This window comes from Mobula birostris, chromosome 1 (genome assembly GCF_030028105.1).
Source record: "Mobula birostris isolate sMobBir1 chromosome 1, sMobBir1.hap1, whole genome shotgun sequence".
Classification (NCBI taxonomy): Eukaryota; Metazoa; Chordata; class Chondrichthyes; order Myliobatiformes; family Myliobatidae; genus Mobula; species Mobula birostris.
Genome location: NC_092370.1, coordinates 129,143,321 through 129,165,975, shown reverse-complemented (window position 1 = coordinate 129,165,975; position 22,655 = coordinate 129,143,321). Strand labels below are relative to the sequence as shown.

Sequence of the window (22,655 nt, the reverse complement as noted above, 5' to 3'; positions counted from 1 at the left end):
ACTCAATGTCAGCAAGACCAAGGAGCTGATCATTGAATTCAGGAGGAGGAAGCTGGAGGTCCATAAGCCAGTCCTCATTGAGGCAATCAGAGGTGGAGCAGGACAGCAACTTTAAATTCCTCGGTGCTACCCCTTCAGAGAACCTGTTCTGGGCCCAGCACGCAAGTGCAAATATGAAAGCACATCAGCACCTCTACTTTCACTTGCCCCATCACCAAAACGTTTCCACAACCTAGATGGACTCACTTTCAATGACTCATCATGTTCCCAATATATATTATTTATTATTATTTCTTTGTGTATTTGCACAGTTTATTGTTTTTGCACACTGGTTGCCCACCCTATTGGTGCAGTCTTTCATTGATTCTACTGTGATTTTTGGATTTATTATCCTCGCAAGAAAATTAATCTCAGCCATGTATATGGTGACATAGATGTACTTTTAAATTTGAGATTTCATTATCACACTTTTCAACTACTGACAAAGTTCTCTCCATCCAACTGAAAAGGAAGAACACAAAGATTCTGCATATGCTGTAAATCCAAAAAAAACACACAAAATGATGGAGGAACTCAGCAGGTCAGACAACATGCATGGAGAGGAATAAACAGTCGACATTTCGAACCAGAACTCCTCATGATTGAAAATGAGGTGCAGAGAGAGAGAGAGAGAGAGAGGGAAGACCAATTCTTCAGCTGGACTACAGGAATTGCAAGTGTGTTAAGATTTCTTAAGTCACAAAACATACCATGAATTTGGATCAATGCTTTCATATACAAACAGACACTTGACACTGCTTTGAACACATTTAGACTGAAGCTCAGCATTGGACATCAAGCTGTTTACTTACAGCCTGATGTGGATAACTGATTCCTCCGTTATCACAATCAACTGCATTATATGCAGTTCTAGTTGCCCATTATAGGAAGGATGTCAGGGCTTTGGAGAAGGTGCAAAAGAGGTTTACCAGGATTAGAGGCATGTTCTATAATGAGGTTGGAGAAACTTGGGTTGTTTTCTCTGGAGCGGCAAAGGGACCTGATAGAAGTTTATAAGATTATGAGATGCATAGATGGCTACATCATATCTTTTTCTCTGGGTTGAAATGTCTAATACCAGAAGGCATGCATTTAAGGTGAGAGGGAGCAATGTCAAAGGAGACATGAGGAACAGTTTTATTGTTTTTGTTTTAAACAGCGAGTGGTGGGATGTCTGGTATGCACTGCCTTGGCTCGTTGAAACATTAGGGACTTGTAAGAGATGTTTAGATGGACACATGAATTCAAGTAAAATGGAAGGATATGGATACTGTGTAGGCAGACAAGATTAGCTTAGTTAGCCATTTGATTACTAATTTAATTGGTTTAGTACAACATTGTGGTCCAAAGGCCCTGTCCCTTCGCTGTACTGTTCTACAAGAGCCCATTTTCAACATGTTCTCAAGGTCAAGTTCAATGGAGTACAGCAAGCTGTTTCAAGAAGCTTAAGGTGCCATAAATATGTTAGCAGGTGCATATTTTGATGAACCTTTAATAAAATGATGGGATTATTCTGTAAAACCAGAAATGCAAAAGAAATGTTGAACAAACTCAAAGCCAACATAGTGCAATGCTGTACAAAGTGAATCAAGAAGGTGCTATATTTTTCTATTATATAATAAGAACTGAGTATTTACAATTTAAAATAAGTAATGGGTTCATACATAGATTACAAAAGTTCTCATACCTTAAGTATTGTCCGTTGCATACAACCAGCAAAGCATTACAGGTCAATACTAAGTATAAGCCATTACAAAAGAAGGGGAAAATGTTGTGATTCTAAACGTGCATATGAAAGAGGCGACAGGAGTGTGCGAACTGCAGCAAGAAAGTGAATGCAAATTTCCTTTATTTTTATATAAAAATGCACTTTTCTACATGTGCACTGATTGGCCAACTCTTTGGTACAGTACACAAATTTCATATCTGAAACCTCAATAAACCATTTGTTAAACTTAGTGATTACCCAAACCAATGATTTTGTTTTTAAAGTAGCTTGGGTAAATAGAAGCATTTTGTGCCACCTGCACAAAAGGCTCAATTTTACATTTTGTGACTGAACGGTGCTGATAATACCAAAACTAAACATCCTTATAAATTATCTTGAGTGCGTACCAGTTCAAATCAGTTTAACCATGTCTTGGCAAAAGAACAAAGAATATATTTCACCTCTTACGGCAATATTAAAATGAACAAATCATAATTTAAAATTTATCCAATGATGAGTGGATGAGGCAAAGAAAAGGGCTTTTCCCATCAGGTTTAATAGCCACACACAAAATGTAAAGCATTCTTTTTTTTATTTTGGAATTCCCCTACCTTCTTTTATACAAGAACCTTTGATCAAACTTTCCACAAAGGCAGCAGTGAAATTTCAGAAACATTTTCAGTTCTCCTAGGCCTAATGACCATAAATCACAGTGTAATAATACATGATCTGCTGTCATCTTTGGCTGGGGTTAGGCTAACGGGTCACTGGATAGCCAAAAGCCTAGGTTAGAGTGAAAGCCGCTAAGCCTGTGGTTTGGACTTTTAGCTACAAGCCAAATTCAGGAATGTTCACCACCACAGAACCTCCAGGTGTGTGACAGCAATAACTTCCATAAATTTTATTGACAAATGAAAAATTAATCTACAAAACTTGGACCTAGTTATATTATTACACACAGTACACACATTTTATTATACTCTACACAAAACCAAAGTTCTTGGTCTTAATGGCTAGTAACAGTTTTTGTTTGAGAATTTGCTTGGAGGAATAAAGTGGGACGTATAGACGTGAGATGCAGGTGTTTGCAGTCGGAAGATGTTGATCATCAGGTGGTCTAATAGTGATCGATGGCATTGGTTGGAAACCTTCCTCACTGGCAGGCAATGATGGGCTTGACGTCCAGAAATAAACCTGAGGTCCAGAAAGAAAACAACATCATCAGCAAACTATTTTCATTATTTCCTTATGGCCCCCTGCTCCCACCCAAATACTTAGCAATGACTATCTGTAACAGGAGCACTGTAACCACCCACCCATCAGTAAAACTGACTGTAAAAAATAAGTGGGTTAGCCACATAAACACTAGCTGCATGAGCAGGCTGTTTATCTGTCACCTCAAACCATCACATCATCTATAAGATATTAAACAAATTCAATGTTAGCATTCATTTTGAGAGCACTAGAATATAAAAGCAAGGATGTAATGCTGAGGCTTTACAAGGCATTGGTCAGACTGCACTTGGGAGTATTCTGAGCAGTTTTGGACTTCTTATCCAAGGACAGGTATTCTGGCATTGAAGAGGATCCAGAGGAGGATCACAAGAATGATCCTGGGAATGAAAGGGTGTTTGATGGCTCTGGGGCTGTACTCACTGAAGTTCAGAGGAATGAGGAGGGGATCTCATTGAAACCTATGAAATATTGAAAGGCCTAGACTGAGTGGATATGGAGAGGATGTTTCCTGTTATGGGGGATTCTAGGATCAGAGAGCACAGCCTCTTAGGAGAGAGATAATAGAGGGACACCTATTTAGAACAGAAATAAACAAAAACTTCCTCAGCCAGAGGGTGGTGAATCTGTGGAATTCATTGCCACAGACAGCTGTGCAAGCCAGTTCACTGGGTATATTTAAGATGCAAATTGATAGGTTCTTGATTAATCATGGTGTCAGAGGGAGAAGGCAGAACAGGTTTGAGACAGATAACAAATCAGCCATGATGGGATTGCTGAGGAAACTTGATGGGCGAATTCAGCTCTCATCTTATAGAGATAAAAGGCATGTTAGGTGTGAAACTGAATACTTCCCACTTGCATGCATCTCTGCAGTTCCAAAAACACCCATGCTCAATGACATTACAAGAAATCCTTTGATTAGTTCCCAATCCCCACAAACATTGACTTCCTCTACCATTAGTACAGAAAGATTATAACGTGTATATTTGCAAATGCAATGAGTTACTGTACAATATTTTGCGACAGCATCCCAAAACTCATTATCTCAACCACCAGAGTCAAGAGGTGTGGCACTTGCAGGTTCCCCGTTGTACATTTAGAAATATATTGCTGCTCTTTCATCACCAACAGGTTCAAATATGGGAACACTGTATTCCAACACTACTGTGTGGATAGCTTCACCACAAGTATTGCAACAATTCCAGATTACAGTTCACCATTTGAGTACAACATCCATATCCCATAAACAATTACGTTTTACCAAAATCAAATTTTATTTATGAATTACAGCTACATCTTTGGACTATGGAGGAAAGACACGCACTCACGGGAAGGAATATACAAACATCCTACAGGTGGCATCGGAATTGAACTCCAAACTCCAAAACTCTGAGCTGTAATAGTGTTGCGCTAATTGTTACTGTACCACGGCACTCCAGCTAGAGAAATTCAATATTTTGCTGAAGTCTAATTTCAAAGCTCAGTAAAATTCACTTCAGTCTTACCAGATCTTGTCTTTCTGTCATGCTCATCTTCTCCACAATGGACCAGAACCACCGCTTGAATTGTAATAACTTTTCAGCGTTTTCCCCTGAAACAAAATGTTAAGTTGTTACCATCTACGTGCTTGGATGAGCCCAGAAATGTCAATCTTATCAAATCTGCCTACAGGTGCCTTGAAGAAAATGCGGATCTTTATTCACACAAGGATGTAATTTGCCAAGTCCTCAGAGCAGGGGAAAGAGATTTAAGCTACCTGAAGGATGCAAATGAAGTCAATACTATTGAAGCATAATGATATTGACTACCTGGCAACTAGCAACAGTTTTGTGTGTCTATTTAGACTAGGCTACTGCCAAAGCAATGAAGAAAAGCAATAACTTTTAAACTGGGTCTTCACCATCTCCTCCAACCTTCTCCTCTTTGACGCTGAATATTCTGTCCTCAGTAAGGGCTTTTCTTTTATCCCCCTGCGCCTAAACCTCAGTGAGCTCTGCACCCACTGTGACACTGAGCTCTTCTTCTGCCGCCTCCATCTCCATGCCTACTTCTTTGGCAAGGACTCTCCATCCTGCACCAATGACCCCTTCTCCCATCTTCAACCCTCCTCCTCTTCCTGGACACCCCGCCCTGGTCTTCTGCCTGCTCTGGATCTTTTCATTGCCAGCTGGCAACAGGACAACCGTCTCAACTTCACCACTCTGCTTTCCAATCCCAACTTCACTCCTTCTGAATGCTCTGCTCTTCGATCTCTCAGCGCTAATCCTAACCTCACCATCAAACCCACATTTGGGGGGGGGGGGGGCAGTGGTGCTGTAGTAGGCTGGCAGACTGACCTTTACCTTGCTGAGGCCCAGCAACAACTGTCAGACACCTTTTACCCTTGATCACTGGGGAGCACTAGGTCACTGTCTCCCACACCATCACCAACCAACATTAACCCTAGAGATCTTCCATCCACAGCCACCAACCTCAGTTCCCTCAACCCACACCTCCTGTTTCTACGTCCTAACCAAGATCCACAAACCTACCTGTCCAGGTAGACCCATTGTTTCTGCTTGTTCCTGGCCCACTGAACTCATATCTGCATACCTCGACTCAGTTTTATCCCTCCCCTGTTCAGTCTCTTCCTACCTACATCTGTGACACTTCAAACGCTCTTGATCTTTTCAATGATTTCAAGTTCCCTGGCTCTGAGCATCTTATTTTCTCCATGGATGCCCAGTCCCTATACACCTCCATCCCCCACCAGGAAGGCCTCAAAGCTCTGTTTCTTTCTGGGCATTAGACCCAACCAGTTCCCCTCCACCACCACTCTCCTCTGTCAGGCGGAACTTGTCCTCCCTCTCAACAATTTCTCCTTTGGCAACTCCTACTTCCTTCAAACAAAAGGCGTAGCCATAGATAATCACATGGGTCCCAACTATGCCTGCCTTTTTGTTGGCTATGTGGAATAGCCTATGTTCCAAGCCTACACTGGTGTCACTCCCCAACTTTACCTACACTACATCAATGACTGCATTAGTACTGCTTCCTGTACCCATGCAGAACTCGTCGACTTCATCAACTTTGCCTCTAACTTCCACCCTGCCCTTAGATTTTACCTGGTCCATTTCAGACACCTCCCTCCTCTTTCTCGATCTCACTGTTTCTATCTCTTATCTGCTTATCTAATGATGTCCATTATAAATCCACTGAATCTCACAGCTACCTGGACCATACCTCTTCCCACCCTGTTACTTGTAAAAACACCACCCCTTTCTCTCAATTCCTTCATCTCCGCCACACCTATTCTTAGGATGAGGCTTTCATTCTAGAATGAAGTAGATATCCACCTTCTTCACCATCAACGCTGCCCTCAACTGCATCTCTTCCATTTTGTGCATGCCTGCCCTCACCCCATCTTCCCACCACCCCACCAGGGACAGGGTTCCTCTTGTCCTCACCTACCACCCCACCAGCCTCCATGTCCAGCAGGTAATTCTCCGTAGCTTCCACCATCTCCAATGGGATCCCATGACCAAGCACATCTTTCCCTCCCTCCTACTTTCTGCTTTCCACAGAGATCGCTCCCTGCAAAACTTCCTTGTCCATTCGTCGCTCCCCACTGATCTCCCTCCTGGCACTTACCCTTGCAAGTGGAACAAGTGCTACACTTGCCCCCACACCTCCTCCCTCACTACCATTTAGGGCCCCAAACAGTCCTTCCAGGTGAAGCAACACTTCATCTGAGAGTCTGCTGGGGTCATCTACTGTATTCGGTGCCCCTGGTGAGGCCTCCTGTCTATCGGTGAGACCTGACATAGATTGGGAGACTGGTTCGCTGAGCATCAACACTCTGTCCGCCAGAAAAAACAGGATTTCTCAGTTGCCACCCATTTTAATTACCATTCTGACATCTCAATCCATGGCCTCCTCTACTGTTGCAATGAGGCTACACTCAGGTTGTTGGAGCAACACCCTATATTCTGTCTGGGTAGTCTCCAGTGTGATGGCATGAACATCAATTTCTCAAACTTCTGGTAATGACCCCCACCATTCCCTCTCTCTCACCTTATCTCCATACATAGAACATAGAATAGTACAGCACAGTACAGGCCCTTCGGCCCACAATGTTGTGCCGACCCTCAAACCCTGCCTCCCATATAAGCCCCCACCTTAGATTCCTCCATATACCTGTCTAGTAGTCTCTTAAAGTTCACTAGTGTATCTGCTCAATACCTCCCTCTAGTGCTCCTCCCCCTTTTCTTTCTTCCATGGCCTTCTGTTCTCTAAGAGATTCCCTCTTCTCCAGCCCTGTATCTCTTTCACTAATGAACTTCTCAGCTCTTTACTTCACCCCTCCCCCTCTCCCGATTTCACCTTGTGTTTCTTCACCCTGCACCACCCCCCCTCCCACCTTCTAACTCTGACTCCTCATTTCTTTTTCTCCAGTCCTGATGAAGGGTCTTGGCCCGAAATGTCACCTATACTCTTTTTCATAGATGGTGTCTATGTGTGTCTGCAGATTTTCTCTTGTTTATGATTAAACCACACAGTCCCATTCAAAAACCACCTACCCAGCATCTGAAATGACGTTTTAAAATTCATAGAATTTTACACAATCAAGATTGCATTGCATAATTCAAGAAAATACATGAGAAATTTTATGCAGCTTTGTTTTATATTAATTCCATGCACTAGACACAAATTCAATATGCTAAAGCTAAATGAAATTAATAAATTTCAACAACCCCAAAGTAATCAGTTGTTTCATACCAGACTCATCATTGAAAGATGTGTAACTAATTAGCATCTGGACATTCACTTCTCCACAGCCATTGACCAGAAGCCTAAAATCTTCTGCTGTTAGATCTTCTAGTGAATTTTTAGGAAGAACATCCAGTAATCCTTTCCGCATAGCCTGCAAATTGCCAAATACCAATATTAACAGCAGTGAAATATATCCAGGAAAATGCAAAAATGAATACTAAAACATACAAATTTTAATGTTTTAAAACTATTTAGAAAACAACCCTATGGGAAGGATGTGATTGCACTTGAGAGTGCACAGAGCAGCTTCACCAGAAGGTTGCCTGGACTAAGGGACTTTAGTTATGGGGAAGGACTGGATAGACCTGACTTCTCTCTCCTGGAGTGGTGAATCATGAAAGATGACCAACATAAGTACACAACTTCATGAGAGTGTAGATGGAGTAGATACAGGTGTCCCCTGCTTTTCGAACGTTTGCTTTACAAAACCTCATTGTTACGAGAAAAAAGCAGCGCGCGATAAAAAGCAGCGTGTCCCGAGCAGCCGCTCTCCCCCGGATTCGGAACTGCATTGCTTTAACAAGTGCCTGTGAGCAGCCGTTTGCAAGATGAGTTCTATGGTATCGGAAAAGCCTAAAAGAGCTCGTAAGGGTGTTATACTTAGCGTAAAACTAGACATAATTAAGAGTTTCGATTGTGGTGAACAAGTAAGGACAAAGTTAGTTTGGCTTGTGGAAGCTGACGAACATGATGTTAAAGAGGTTTTGGCATCCCATGACCAAGAACTGACAGATGAAGAGCTGATGCAATTGGAAGAAAAAAGGATAACAATCAAAACCGAATGAGTAATGATAAAGTACGACTTTAATTTTGAAAAGGTACGTCGGTTTAGGGGATATTTGCAGGATGGTTTGAGTCCTTACAAACAACTGTATGATAGAAAAATGCATGAGGCTCAGCAGTCAAGCAAGCCTTCCAATCAGCCACAGCAGACGACGAACCTCGACCTTCGACATCGAGGTGAGCAGTCATAGGAGATGATCAGCTGCTTGCTCTAATGGAAACAGACGACGAGATGACACCCCAACGTCCCATCACCCCAACCCCCAGGCCACGGACAGATACCGATTCGCGGAGAATGCAACGGTAGCCGGGAGGCACACAGCACATCTTTAAGAAAAAAGCCGAAATAAACATGCTAATTAATTAGGTGCCGCCGACACGTAATTGTCAGCCCAGATTGGAGGCGACACAATCGGAAATCGGCACTGATCAGGGCCAACAATTACGTGCCGGGCGGCAACTAATTAATTAGCATGTTTGTTTTGGCTTTTTTCTTAAAGATGTGCTGTGTGCCTCCCGGCTACTGCTGCACCCCTGCGTGCTTTGCGGCAATGTATCGGGTCGGCGGCCTGGAGGGTGGGGGCCACTGCACCACCCAAACTCCGATTCAGCCTAACACACCATCATCAGCGTGCTCGGTGCTGTCTTCCTGATTCCTGTAAGTGATACTACACTGTACATACATTATTTCTACTTTATATAGGCTGTGTATTTTTACATGTTATTTGGTATGATTTGGCAGCTTCATAGCTTAAAGGTTACTGGAGAGCGCTTGCGCCCTGTTTTTGCCAACAGCGCTTGCGTGAGATTTTCGCTACGGAGAACAGTTCAGTAATGATTGTGGAAAAGTATTTCTACTTTATATAGGCTGTGTATTTATCATATCATTCCTGCTTTTACTATATGTTACTGTTATTTTAGGTTTTATGTGTTATTTGGCATGATTTGGTAGGTTATTTTTGGGTCTGCGAATGCTCACAAAATTTTCCCATATAAATAAATGGTAATTGCTTCTTCACTTCACAACATTCCGGCTTATGAACCATTTCATAGGAACGCTCTACCTTCCGATGGCGGGGGAAACCTGTAGTCAATTTTCGCTTCCCTGTGATAGAAGTTATCAACAGGTGAGTAGTAGTAAATTTAAAGGGCAAGTTTTATTTAAATAGAGTGCCTGATAGCTGGAATATGCTACTAGGTGATGGCGGTTGTCTCAGATACAATGGCCATGTTTAAGAGGCATTCAGACAGACACTTAATTGGCAAGGTATAGAAGGATATAGGCAAAAAGGGTCAGTGTAGATAGGCAAAACGTTTGCCATCAACATTGTGGGTCAAAAGGCCTATTTTTGATCTGTACAGCTATGACTCTAAACGTGTGTGTGACAAAAGACCAAGTTATCAGAAGATTGATGCCGATAAGAGAGACAATGGGGAAACATTCAAAATGCTAATAAATGAGAGACGAGAGAGATTAACGAAAAGAGACACAATTCTGAGTATCGTCAGACCGGTTGCTTTGAACCTGAACTGTTTGAAGTTTGATGGACAGGCAATACCCCAGCAGGGGGATAAAAGGAACAGGTTCGCTAAGGCAAGCGACACACCATGACACCACGAGATAGCGAGACCCTGGAAGTGCGTTATGCCCCCCCCCAGAAGTTGGTGGGAGTTTTTGAAGGTCTGGTCACGGGACCGACCATAGATGCACAGGGTGAAAAGGTACGATTGGCGGGAACCTGGTGTGTGCGTCCGCCCTTGCCTGGGTGCCGGGTTCACCGCAGAAGAACGATCGTATCTGGAACGGAGGGGTGACAGTCGGTGACCTCATTAGACATTACAAAGGGCTCGCCCGAAAGTTAACTGCGAGGAATATCAAAGGCCTGTTTGAATCCAATTTGAATATCATCATTCGCTCTCTCTCTCCCCCCAACGGCACAACAGCGATTACTGCGAACTGAACTAAACTGAACTGAACTCTGTGTCACTTGAGACTGATCATTTTACCCCTAGACTGCGATAGAGCTTGATTGATCCTATTATCCTAGATCTGTGCACGTGTGTTTTATCATTGCTAACCTGTTGCATTTATATCCTTATGTTTAGAGTACTGTGTTACTTATTTCTTTAATAAAACTTTCTTAGTTCCAGTAATCCAGACTCCAACTAAGTGGTCCATTTCTGCTGGTTTGGCAACCCAGTTACAGGGTACATAACATGTGCTTGCTGCGCTGTTCCTTCAAAGCGCTCTCATCTGACACTAACAATCAAAAATAGTCTTCTGGATATTTGTTTGGGAGTACACAAGTGTTCGTGCTCACAGGCTGCTTAGCTGGTCATGCTGGATTGTCAAATGAGACAGTTTGTATGAATATACAAAAAATAGTCTATTACGTTACATTAAAAAAAGAAAAACTGGTAGGCAAAGATGTGGCCTCTATTTTGGAGCTGTGGCTCGATGGCTAAGATTTTGTTAATTGTTCTGAACATTACCAGACAGCAATTCTGTGACTTCCACCCATTGATAGTCAACACAAGTTTAAAACTTAAGATAACAAAGATCTTAGGTGGAAATTCATGCTGAGATTCACCAGCATTTAAGATAGGGAACTGTTCTGGATCATGTGCCAGGTTAAAGTTAGCACAGATCATCAGGCTAATGGTTTCCAATGGTGATTGTAGAGTTGTGGGGAAGAAAGGTGGGATTTTTAATTATTTGTGATTTGTTAAATCTCCTAACTAGTGTACAAGATGATAAGAGGCACAGATCGAGTGGGTGCAAATGGCTAATATGAGGGGGCATAATTTTAAGGTGAATGGAGGGAAGCATAGGTACACATAGAGCAGTGGAATGTATTGCTAGGGATGGTGACAGAAGCAGATACATTAGGCCATTCAAGAAACTCTTAGAAAGGAATGTGGATGATAGAGAAAATGCTGGTGAACGCAGCAGGCCAGGCAGCATCTATAGGAAGAGGTACAGTCGACGTTTTGGGCCGAGAAGGGCCGACTGTACCTCTTCCTATAGATGCTGCCTGGCCTGCTGCGTTCACCAGCATTTTTTATGTATGTTGCTTGAATTTCCAGCATCTGCAGATTTCCTCGTGTTTGGATGATAGAGAAATGGAGGCCTATGTATGAGGGAAAGGTTAGTTTGAACTTAAAAGTAGGTTACAATGTTACATCAAGATCATGTATGAAAGAGCCTGTATTGCGCTGTACTGTTATAGGTTCTAACTTAAAGCTTTTTTAGAAAATAAATGTGCTAAAAATTACATTGAGGTAAGTTGAATTATTTAAAAATGAGTTTTGACAGCTTATAAAACCAGACTGGGTCTTTGTTGGCTTTTAAAACTGTCAGGGAGTTTTGGAAGTAACACTTCTTTACAACAGTGTTCAGAATCCCATCACCATTCAGGGCCTTGTTGCTAGGCTTTGGGGTGCACTGAGCCACAAGATTCACCTGCTCAATTTGGTAATTATGGATGAGAGGTGATGCTGGGTGGCCAAATAAACCTGGGTTAATGAATATAAGTTCTATTTTGAATGACAGTGTTGAACAAAAATTGAAATGGAGAGAAAAGAAAAAAGGTCAGAAAAGGTCAATATTAATAAACAAAGCATCATCCTGACAAGGTTACTTATAAAGTCAAACAACACATCTCAGTTAACAAAGTAATAACAATCTGCAGAAATATTTTTCAGAAGCCATTTAAAAATATAACAAGACAACTGCAAATAGAAAAACACATTTAAAACAGTGGTATTTTTCAGGTGAAGTGAGATGGTGTTAAAATAAATGTGACTAGTGCAGAGACACACTTAACTATGGTCACAGAAGAAAACTCTTGCACGATTCAATGCAAGCTTTAAATAATCTAGAACAGGCAACTGTCTGAAACCAAGTACTGAAATTAGGGTAAAATGCAGTGAAAATTGTGAGGCAAGGTACACAAAAACCAAATAAGCAAGAAAATGATCCTGAAATAAAACAGGGCTGACCATTTTGATTTGGACATGCCTGTTCTGGGAAAGAGGAGTCATGCCAGGCTTGGGAGAATCCAGCAGTTGCCACCAAGACTGCAGTCAGCCACTGGTTTCATCCAGCAGAGATTTCACAGAAAACTTTAAGCACTTTTTAAACACTACACGGACCTCCACGTACATCTGTAAAGAAAAGTCCTATGTTTAAGTTGCATTGCTTTGTGCCTGAACTATATTTAAGAAAGATGGTGGGAACACACTGTAATACTGCTCCCAGCCTCCATTACTTTTATTGTTTAATGGGTGAACGATGTGTGCAAGCTTAAGAGGGTAGCTTTGTGGCAGGTACATCAAAACATTACCATGAAATGCATCGTTTGCATCAAATCAGAGAGGATTACGCTGGGGGTAGCCGGCAAGTGTCGGCACACTTCCATCACCAACATAGTATGCCCACAACTCACTAGCCCTAACGGTATATCTTTGAAATGTGGCATTTGAGCACTTGGAATAACCCCATAAGTGCAGAACAAAGACCGCTTACCAATAACACATAGATTTAGAGTTGGGAATGATGGCGATGTCAAGCAACCACTGACTGTCCATCTGGGTGCCTGAGATAATGACAGCTATTAGAAGTATTATATAAAACTACCTTCAGGATATTGGATATGTATAAGCTGTACATTTAATGTAAATGTATTTCCTGTTTAGACTTGGGTCTCATCCCCAAGGTATCTCATTAAACAGATGCAAATATTCCAAAATCTGAGAAGTACCAAAATCCAAAACACTTCTGGCCCCAAGAAGGGGTGCTCAATCTGTATTTGGTTTCAGTCAGTCATCTCAGTGAGGCTAAGTTTTAGATACTGCATGAGTCTTCTGTCAAATGCTATTATCCTTCAAACCCTTTTATAATCTTAGGAACATCCCACTTTAGAGTGAATCTCAAGAACTGATAAAGCACATTTTCAGCACAATAATAAGTGTTTCCACAGCACTAGCAGATTCACTGCTTACTGCAGTTTTAATGAATTTCTTCGTAAGTGACCTTTCCAGTGAAAACAAGATATTTGCATCAGAAATAGAAAGACTTACATGAAGAGGCTGCTCAGCAACCACCAACATTCGGTATTCTGCATATTTCCTAACATATTCGTAAACATTCAGAGGAGTGACCGGAATATTGGCTCCACCAGGAACAAGTTCAACCTGCAACCAACAAAAATTTCAGATTCTTACATGATCGTACATAATATACAGTGGAAAATAAGGAAAGAATTTTACAGTACTGCATCTACAGAGGCAGTGAATCACAATGTTTCTACTAAACAAAGCAGAAAATACCAACTTGACTTTGATCTCGAGGTGCTTTTAAGGACACATTTTCATGAATAAGCCTTTGTGAAGGTATCAAGTCTAGTCTGGCATTCGATGTGTACACAATACAAGCTTAAATAATTAAGCTTGCTCTCTTTATTTTAAAGGAACTTGAATTCCACATATCAATGAATAAAGCTTCCAATTGGAAAGAGGAAATAAATATGTAGTAATTGGCGAACACTTCATGCAAAACAGTACTCAATATTTGACATACAAACTGTATAATTTTACTCCATTTTAGAGGATGCGTGGAATTCAACTGCATCCAGTTGGGGCAAGTACAGAACTTTGGCTTCAGTAAGATACTAAAATGAAAGCTCTGAATACTTCACACACATGGCTAGATTGTGTACTGGCTGAAGAACTTAGAAGTTAATGTTTCATTTAGCCGCATCCACGTGTATGACTGAGTGATAATAACAGTTGAAGTTGATCTATGCTGGGAGGAAAACACACTTCCATTTGAGGAAGCAGACTTACTTTCCAGTAAATGAGGCAAAAGTGAGGAATTATGAGACACTGGCCATTAGTAGCATGACTATATTCCAACACTATCAGTAACTTAATGCTCCTTACTACATCATACTACCAAGAGATATCATGGGTATGAAGGAAAGCCTAGATAATTTCCAGATATATGTACAGATAAGTTGCCAACCTGGTTAAAAACTGCAACACGGGATACAATGCATGCTAAACAGGAAAAATAGCCACGTAATCCCACAATCAGATCACTCTGCATTCCTGCTTCACCAAGTTGTGGAAATCAACATACAAACAAAATTACTGGCTAAAAAAGATGATGCCATGAGTACATTTAATCTCTGCAACAATAGGGTGCAGCATGCAAATGCCTTGGAACCATGTTCAACCTGAATTATTGAGCAGATGGTCTACTCTGGCTTCTTTCGGCAATTCCTGTCAGCTTCATCAATCCACTAGTGACAGCAGCGAAGACAGCTGAGACTATGGGATCAGAAACATTCTTGCAGCAAGGCTGAAGAAATGAACTGAAACAAGCTGCAACTCCATCCTAACTGTTCCACTGGCACCTACCCACAAAGTGAAAAATCATTACCAGCAAGACAATGCCAATCAGGCAATTTACCTCTTATTTTATTCCATCAGCAGCCAAGTAATAAAGGCATCATCAACAGGACCATCAAGCAACACTTACTCATCCTTAATTTGAGTTTTATCAGGACCACTTGGGTCCAGATCTTATTGGAGCTTTGGTTCAAAAGTGGATTAGTGTTGAAAAACCAAAGGGGAGGTAAAAGCAACTGGCCTTGACTTCAGGCAGCATTTGCTTGAGCATATCACCAAGGGTATCCAAAGATTTTAAAGATCAGCTTTATTTGTCACATGAATATTGAAACACAGATATTCAATATTCATGAATATTGAAATACACCGCCTGCATCAATGACTAACATATTTGGGAGATGTGTTGAGGGCAACCTGCAAAAGTTACCACAATTCCGGGGCAAACATAGCAAGTCTACAACTCACTATTCCTAATCTGTGTTTCTTTAGAATGTGGGAAGGAACTGAAGTAGCTTGAGAAAGCCCATGGTCACGGAGAGAACATACAAAGTCAATATAGACAATAGCAGGAACTGAACCTTGATCCCAGGCACTGTAAAATGTTACACAAATAGCTACGTCAGCGCATCACCTTATCTGGTCAAAAAGCATCAAGAAAATTAAGTAGGAATTACATCTTGCATACAGATGACTGTAGTTATTGGAGGTTAACAATTCCATAACTGGGCTGCTGCTGCAAGCATTTCTCAAGAAACTGTTATTTCCCAACCATCTTCAGCAGCTTTAATCAAGGTCTTCAATTAAGCCAGATGTGGGGGACAAGATACAACATTATTTTCTAATCACAACTGCTCAGAAAATGAAGCACTCAGTGCTTGCTTACTCCAGGATATTAACATCATTTGGGCATGGCTGATGTGAAGACATCAGTGCAGTTGTTCCCTGTGCTGAGCCCATCACAGAAGGTTATCACCCTACCAGTGACACTTAGTGCAGAACATAACCTACTCTTTCAACCACAATCTGGAATCAAACTGACCAGAAGCCAATCACACACATACCGCAACCACAAAAGCAGATCAGTAACTGAGTATGTTGAAGGCAGTAATTTATCTTATACCCTACTGTGTTTCTACAATCTGCACGGATTGTCAGGAAAGTGATGAGATACCACTACATACATACCCCTGGTTGGCCAAATGCTGCTTCAATATTCAAAACACTTGCCATCATCCAGTTCAAACACCATTCACTCCCTCCACTATAGCCACAGTGAATATTACAAACTATTTACATCCTGCAATGACATTTGCTTGTCTAGGTTGCTCCAATAAGCTCACTCTGAGTCTCTATCACCCAGAAAGACAAGTGCAGCAGACACACAAGACCATAGCTACATGTCATGTCATATCACATCACACTACTCAACACTGTGAAATTCCCTAACCAACAAAACATCAGGAATGATGCATTTGAGATGGACTCTAATCATTAATCTCTAAGGCAATTAAGGACAGTAAATGTTGGCCTTGCCAATGTCACCCAGATCCTTAGTTATGGATTCAAGACAGTATGGATAAGGTGCAGATTGTTCTGATCCTATTGCATAGCAACAGCTGAATGATATACTCTAATTTTCAATATCCCTACCCATTATTTATGTCTTCAGAACTGCCTTCCTGGCCAACTCTATATATAATCATGTACCTATAATGTGTATTTTGTTTGTCAGTCTTTGCTCATGTATAGTTTTATAGTATTGTATTTCTTTATTTTCTGGTGAATGCCTGCAAGAAAATGAATCTCAAGGTAGTACAGTGGATCCCAGCTGACGGGACACATTGGGACCAACACATTTAGGTCCAATTAGTCCGTTTCATGGAAATAGTTAAAAGGCATAGAAAAGCCAAACTGAGTACCAAACTATGTATTTAAATGAAATATAGAACAAATTAGAACACTACCAATACCATTACGGTACTATAAAACTGTACTAGTTCCTAACAGTATCGACAGAGGAACTCGTCTAGTGTACACTGCCACGCTCTTGCTAGACTAAAACAAACAAAATCAGCAGACACCTCCTGCAGATAATGGAAAGCCTTCATAGAAAACTTTTGACAATTGTATCTTTCAAATCTTCATTTTCATTGTAACATTCAGATTTATCATCAATTCTTTCAAATTCTTTATAGTTCCTAACATGTTGAAGTAGTGAGATCATTTCATTTTCACTCCTAACCATTTCTAGTACCTTCAGGCCTCAATGCTTGAAACTGCAGTGAGCAAACAAGGTTCAGAATTCTCTTATTGCTTATATCTCACCAGTTACATATCAGTGACAAAAATCACTGCTTTTTGAATAGAAGCACATGCAACTGACGCTATTTAAAAACTATTTGCTCTAAGTATGGTGCAGTGTTAAATGACCACACAAGTGCACATGACTGAAGCTAATTAGAAACTGTTGGGCGTCAGTTTCGTATCCCTATAAAGTGTCTTAGTGTCCAAAATAAACAACTGACTCAATTAACGAATGGCCAAATTAATCAGAATACACTGTGTATGGTGACATATATGAATTTTGATAATAAATTTTACTTTGATTTGATTTTAGGATCTCAATAAAACAATACATATTCTTTAGTTCTATGATATCTATAGCAAGTTGCTCCAATACCTATACAGTGGCATGCAAAGTTTGGGCACCCCAGTCAAAATTTCTGTTATTGTGAATAACTAAGCGAGTAAAAGATGACCTAATTTCCAAACGGCATAAAGTTAAAGATGACACATTTCTTTAATACTTTAAGCAAGATTATTTATTTTTATTTCCATATTTTACTGTTTCAAACTAACAAAAAAGGAAAACTGCCCAAAGCAAAAGTCTGGGCACCCTGCATGGTCAGTACTTAGTAACACCCCCTTTGGGAAGTATCACAGCTTGTAAATGCTTTCTGTAGCCAGCTAAGAGTCTTTCAATTCTTGCAAAAGCCTTCTAGTGCTGTGAGATTCTTGGGTCGCCTTGCATGCACTGCTCTTTTGAGGTCTATCCACAGATTTTTGATGATGTTTAGGTCAGGGGACTGTGAGGGCCATGGCAAAACCTTCAGCTTGCGCCTCTTGAGGTAGTCCACTGTGGATTTTGAGGTGTGTTTAGGATCATTATCCTGTTGTAGAAGCTATATCCTTTTCATCTTCAGCTTTTTAAAAAAAATGGTGTGATGCTTGCTTCCAGAATTTGCTGAAATTTAATCGAATTAATTCTTCCCTCTACTAGTGATATATTCCCCATGCCACTGGCTACAACACAAGCCCAAAGCATGATCGATCCACCCCTGTGCTAAACAGTTGGAGAGGTGTTCTTTTCATGAAATTCTGCACCCTTTTTTCTCCAAACATACCTTTGCTCACTGCGGTCTATCTCATCAGTCCACAGGACTTGTTTCCAAAATGCATCAGGCTTGTTTAGATGTTCTTTTGCAAACTTCTGACGCTGAATTTTGTGGTGAGGATGCAGGAAAGGTTTTCTTCTGATGACTCTTCCATGAAGGTCATATTTGTGCAGGTGTCGCTACACAGTAGAACAGTGCACCACCAATCCAGAGTCTGCTGAATCTTCCTGAAGGTCTTTTGCAGTCAAACGGGGGTATTGATTTGCCTTTCTAGCAATCCTATGAACAGTTCTCTCGGAAAGTTTTCTTGGTATTCCAGACCTCCACCATTCCTGTTAACTGCCATTTCTTAATTACATTACAAACTGAGGAAACGGCTACCTGAAAATGCTTTGCTATCTTCTTATAGCCGCCTCCTGCTATGTGGGCATCATTTATTTTAATTTTCAGAGTGCTAGGCAGCTGCTTAGAGGAGCCCATGGCTGCTGATTGTTGGGACAAGGTTTGAGTAGTCAGGGTAATTATAAAGCTTTGAAATTTGCATCACCTGGCCTTTCCTAACGATGACTGTGAACAAGCCATAGCCCTAACAAGCTAATTAAGGTCTGAGACCTTGGTAAAAGTTATCTGAGAGCTCAAATCTCTTGGGGTGCCCAAACTTCTGCACGGTGTTCCTTTCCTTTTTTTCCCCACTGTAAAATTGTACAAAACACAAATAATACACTACTCTTGCTTCCAAATGTTGAAAAGAATGTTTCATCTTTAACTTTATGACTTTTGGGGATCAGTTCATCTTCTACTCACTTAACTATTCACAGTAACAGAAATTTTGACCAGGGATGCCCAAACCTTTGCATGCCACTGTAGGTATCAACAAGTTGAATCTATTTTGTAATTTTTGCCACACTTCATGAAGATACTAACCCCACACACAATATCTCAATAACTTGCGCAACTTCAAACTTTTTACTTTTGTTGCATCTCCACATATATGAAGTTTTATCTATTAATTTACCATGAACCTTTTCCATTGAAAGACTTTCCATAATATTTGACAGATGAACTTAATTGTTATGTTATTAAAAGCTTCATCTGCAAAGAGCAGGATTTCCCTGTGGCCAACTATTTAAACTCTTATTCCTGTTCCCTTTCTGACATGTCTGACCATGGCCTCCCTTTTCTGCCATGATGAGGCCATTCTCAGGCTGGAGGAGCGACAACTCGTATTCCAAAGATAGCCTCCAACCTAATGGCACGAACACTGATTTCTCCAACTTCCATTAATTTCTCTCCCCTCCTTCCCACTCCTCACTTCAGGTTTGCACTCTGGCCTCTTATATCTTCTCATCTGCCTATCATTTCCCTTTCTTCCATGGTCCACTCTCCTCTCCTATCAGATTCCTTCTTCTCTAGCCCTTTACCATTACCATCTATCACTTCCCAGCTTCTTACTTCACCCCCCTTCCCTCAGCCATCTGGTTTCACCTATAACCTTCTGGCTTTACCTCCTTCCCCTCCCTTGCACTTTCTTATCCTGCAACCTTCCCCCTTCCATTCCAGTGCTGATGTGTCTTGGCCCGAAACTCCAACTGTTTATTCATTTCCATAGATACTGCCTGACATGCCGAGTTCCTCGAGCATTTTGTGTGTGCTATTAAAAAGTATAACAATTATTATTTCTGTTAAGATTTTTAAAGTTATACATATTATGCATGTCATATTCATTCACTAATACAAATGTAATTACAATTCAGCTTACACACAAAAGTAACTATACCTGTCCTCCGCCTTCTTCTTTACAAAGATCAATAGCAAAAGCAAGATCCATTGCTGCAAACACTGCATATGCATCCTGACTCTGAGAAGCGAGGATCAATTGCCGTAAACTTTCATACATCACATGATCAAAGAAAGCAAAGTCATGCCAATTCACCTGGAAAGGATTTACAATCATTACTTTTAATAAGTCCAAGTTCCAATTATACAATATGCACATAAAATTATATTCACTAACATACTTACTTTCCTTCCTAGCAGAACTTTAATAACATGTCTATTTAGTGTTATAGGGCATAATTCATTTTGTAGTAAGCAAAGACCCAATATCCTGAAATGAATGCAAAGGGATAGTTATAATTTTTAATTTTCTGTATGAACTGGAAAAAATGAATAGTACATAACCATAATAAGTTTACAATTCAATTCACCTGCCAATATTACGGAAACAATTGAGGCGTGCTTCTGTGTTTTTGCCAGGCCTTGGTGAGTAGAATCCTCGCTTCCCAGGTTGATAGAATAATGGGGCATTATCATCACCATCATCTGGCTCATCCAATTCCATGTCCACCACACTCCGACTGGAACCATGTCGTTTTCTAGTGTCCTGCTAAAAATTTAAAAAGTCAGCAGTTTTTAAGAACATTGCAGCAACGTAATTTATTTGTGGACTCTTCAATCTCTGCTCTTCTGTTTTCCTCTGCCATAATGGAACTTTGAAACTGAATAGACCACGACATCTGCAATTCAAACTTCAGTCTGGTATTAAAAATTGAAATTGCTGGCTTCAGTGGTAAAGAGTTTAAAGTTCCTTATAAGCGAAGAATTACAATGCATAAAACCTGACAAAAGCAGAACCACGAGCATGGAGGTCATATTAAAAAAGTTGTAGAAGTACTAATACTAGTAACAGTAGTAGTGTGATTAGTCAAGTTGAGTTTGTTCTCATCCTAAAGGGTTATTTTTGGTGAACTGAACGTATATTAACATAGCTAGTTAATTTGAGTTGTAACATATTTTTACAAAGAACTCTTAAATTGCATATCCTACAGGCTGAAACAAATACAAAGACTTATTCAAAGAAATAAGATCTCACTACCTGAGATTTATCTGATGAATCAAGTAATCCCAAGTCCAATATACTATCAGCACCATTTTCCCTGTAAAATAAATATAATAATTAAGTTTGCATTATAGATTTAGAAGTTCAATGAAATGAAAGTAGAAAATGTTGGCAATACTCTTCAAGTCTGACTGCATTTGTAGAGATGCTGCATAACTTGTGCATATAGACGCAGATCTGAAAAGCGAACTCTTCTTCACACTCCACAATGCTTACCGAATGGCTGAAGACTTTTTTTTACTTCAGATCTGCAGGCTCTAAAGCTTTAGGTTCAAGGAGGATAATGTACCTTACCTTCCATGTGCAATTATTAGTTCCATGGCCTCGTCAACTCTTGCTCTTAATGAGTCTTCACTAGCTAGAAGAAGCAGGAGTTGTGCAGGGGATAATTCTAGCAACATTCCAGTAATTTTACTTGCAAATGCCTGAAATACAAAGTTTTAATTTAGGCATTACAATTTTATTAGAAACTACATAAATTCATCACAGAAAAATTGCATACATGATGACCAGAACAGATTATTTTTCAGCACTTACTGGCTGCATTGCTTGAACTCTGGGATAGAGCCGCTCTCCAAGTGCTTGGCGGTGGGCTGGTAGCGGGTCTGGATCATCACTAGGATTTCCTTCTGATGCTGGCCGGAAAGGTCTGGTATCTATCGAAAGCTGCCTTCTGGATTCCCTACAAAAATTAAGAGTACCCACTTTAATAATCATTGATTGTATTACATTAGAACAACCAGCTGGAGGAGGATTCATGTAAGCTTATTTCCTTATTACATCAATAATATTAATCGGATCAGATTCCAGTAATGCATTTGTGAAAGTGAAGGATTTTCAACTAGCACTAATTATATGGTCAAATCTGTTGAAATTCCCAGGTCAGGTCACTTACTTTGATATTGATATTGGTTTCCATTGTCACATGCACCAGCATACAATAAAATGCTTGTTTTACATAGCATTCATGAAGATCAAGTCATAACAGTATATTGAGGCAGAACAAGGTAAAAGGACAACAATGCAGAATAAAGTATAAAAGCTACAAAGAAAATGCAGTGCAGGTAAACAAAGTGAAGATCATAAGATAGATTGTGAGGTCTAATAATGCAAATTAGTTGGTTCAACAGTCTAATTACACTGGGATAGAAGCTGTCCTTGAACCTGATGGCACATGCTTATAAGTTTTTGTAACTTCTGTCCAATGGGAGAGGAAAGAGGAGAAAATGTTTGGAGTGGGTGAAGTCTTTGCTTATGCTGGCTGCTTTATTGAGACATCAAGTACAAACAGTCGATAGCAGGGAGGCCGGTTTCTGTGATGTGCTGAGCTGGGTAGTTTCTTGCAGTCACGTGCACAGCAGTTTACCAA

At 40.5% G+C, this 22,655-nt stretch overlaps 1 protein-coding gene across 13 annotated transcripts in view; it reads right to left on the bottom strand.

Annotated features, from left to right (window-relative positions):
* Positions 1 to 1,610: 1,610 nt before the first annotated feature.
* The window catches only part of ubr5 (ubiquitin protein ligase E3 component n-recognin 5), a 198,219-nt gene continuing 177,174 nt past the window's right edge, over positions 1,611 to 22,655 (bottom strand). For 9 of the 13 annotated variants that reach the window (XM_072262022.1, XM_072262040.1, XM_072262096.1 and 6 more), the window contains 10 exons: positions 21,824 to 21,968; positions 21,581 to 21,711; positions 21,263 to 21,323; positions 20,595 to 20,773; positions 20,410 to 20,494; positions 20,165 to 20,320; positions 13,661 to 13,774; positions 7,742 to 7,886; positions 4,489 to 4,574; positions 1,611 to 2,941 (listed from right to left, as the gene is read on the bottom strand). In XM_072262022.1, coding sequence (XP_072118123.1) covers positions 2,729 to 2,941; positions 4,489 to 4,574; positions 7,742 to 7,886; positions 13,661 to 13,774; positions 20,165 to 20,320; positions 20,410 to 20,494; positions 20,595 to 20,773; positions 21,263 to 21,323; positions 21,581 to 21,711; positions 21,824 to 21,968 — 1,315 coding nt within the window. In that variant the 3' untranslated portion in view covers positions 1,611 to 2,728. The remainder of the gene's footprint in view (positions 2,942 to 4,488; positions 4,575 to 7,741; positions 7,887 to 13,660; positions 13,775 to 20,164; positions 20,321 to 20,409; positions 20,495 to 20,594; positions 20,774 to 21,262; positions 21,324 to 21,580; positions 21,712 to 21,823; positions 21,969 to 22,655) is intronic. The other 4 variants (XM_072262030.1, XM_072262049.1, XM_072262121.1 and 1 more) reach the window with 1 other exon arrangement.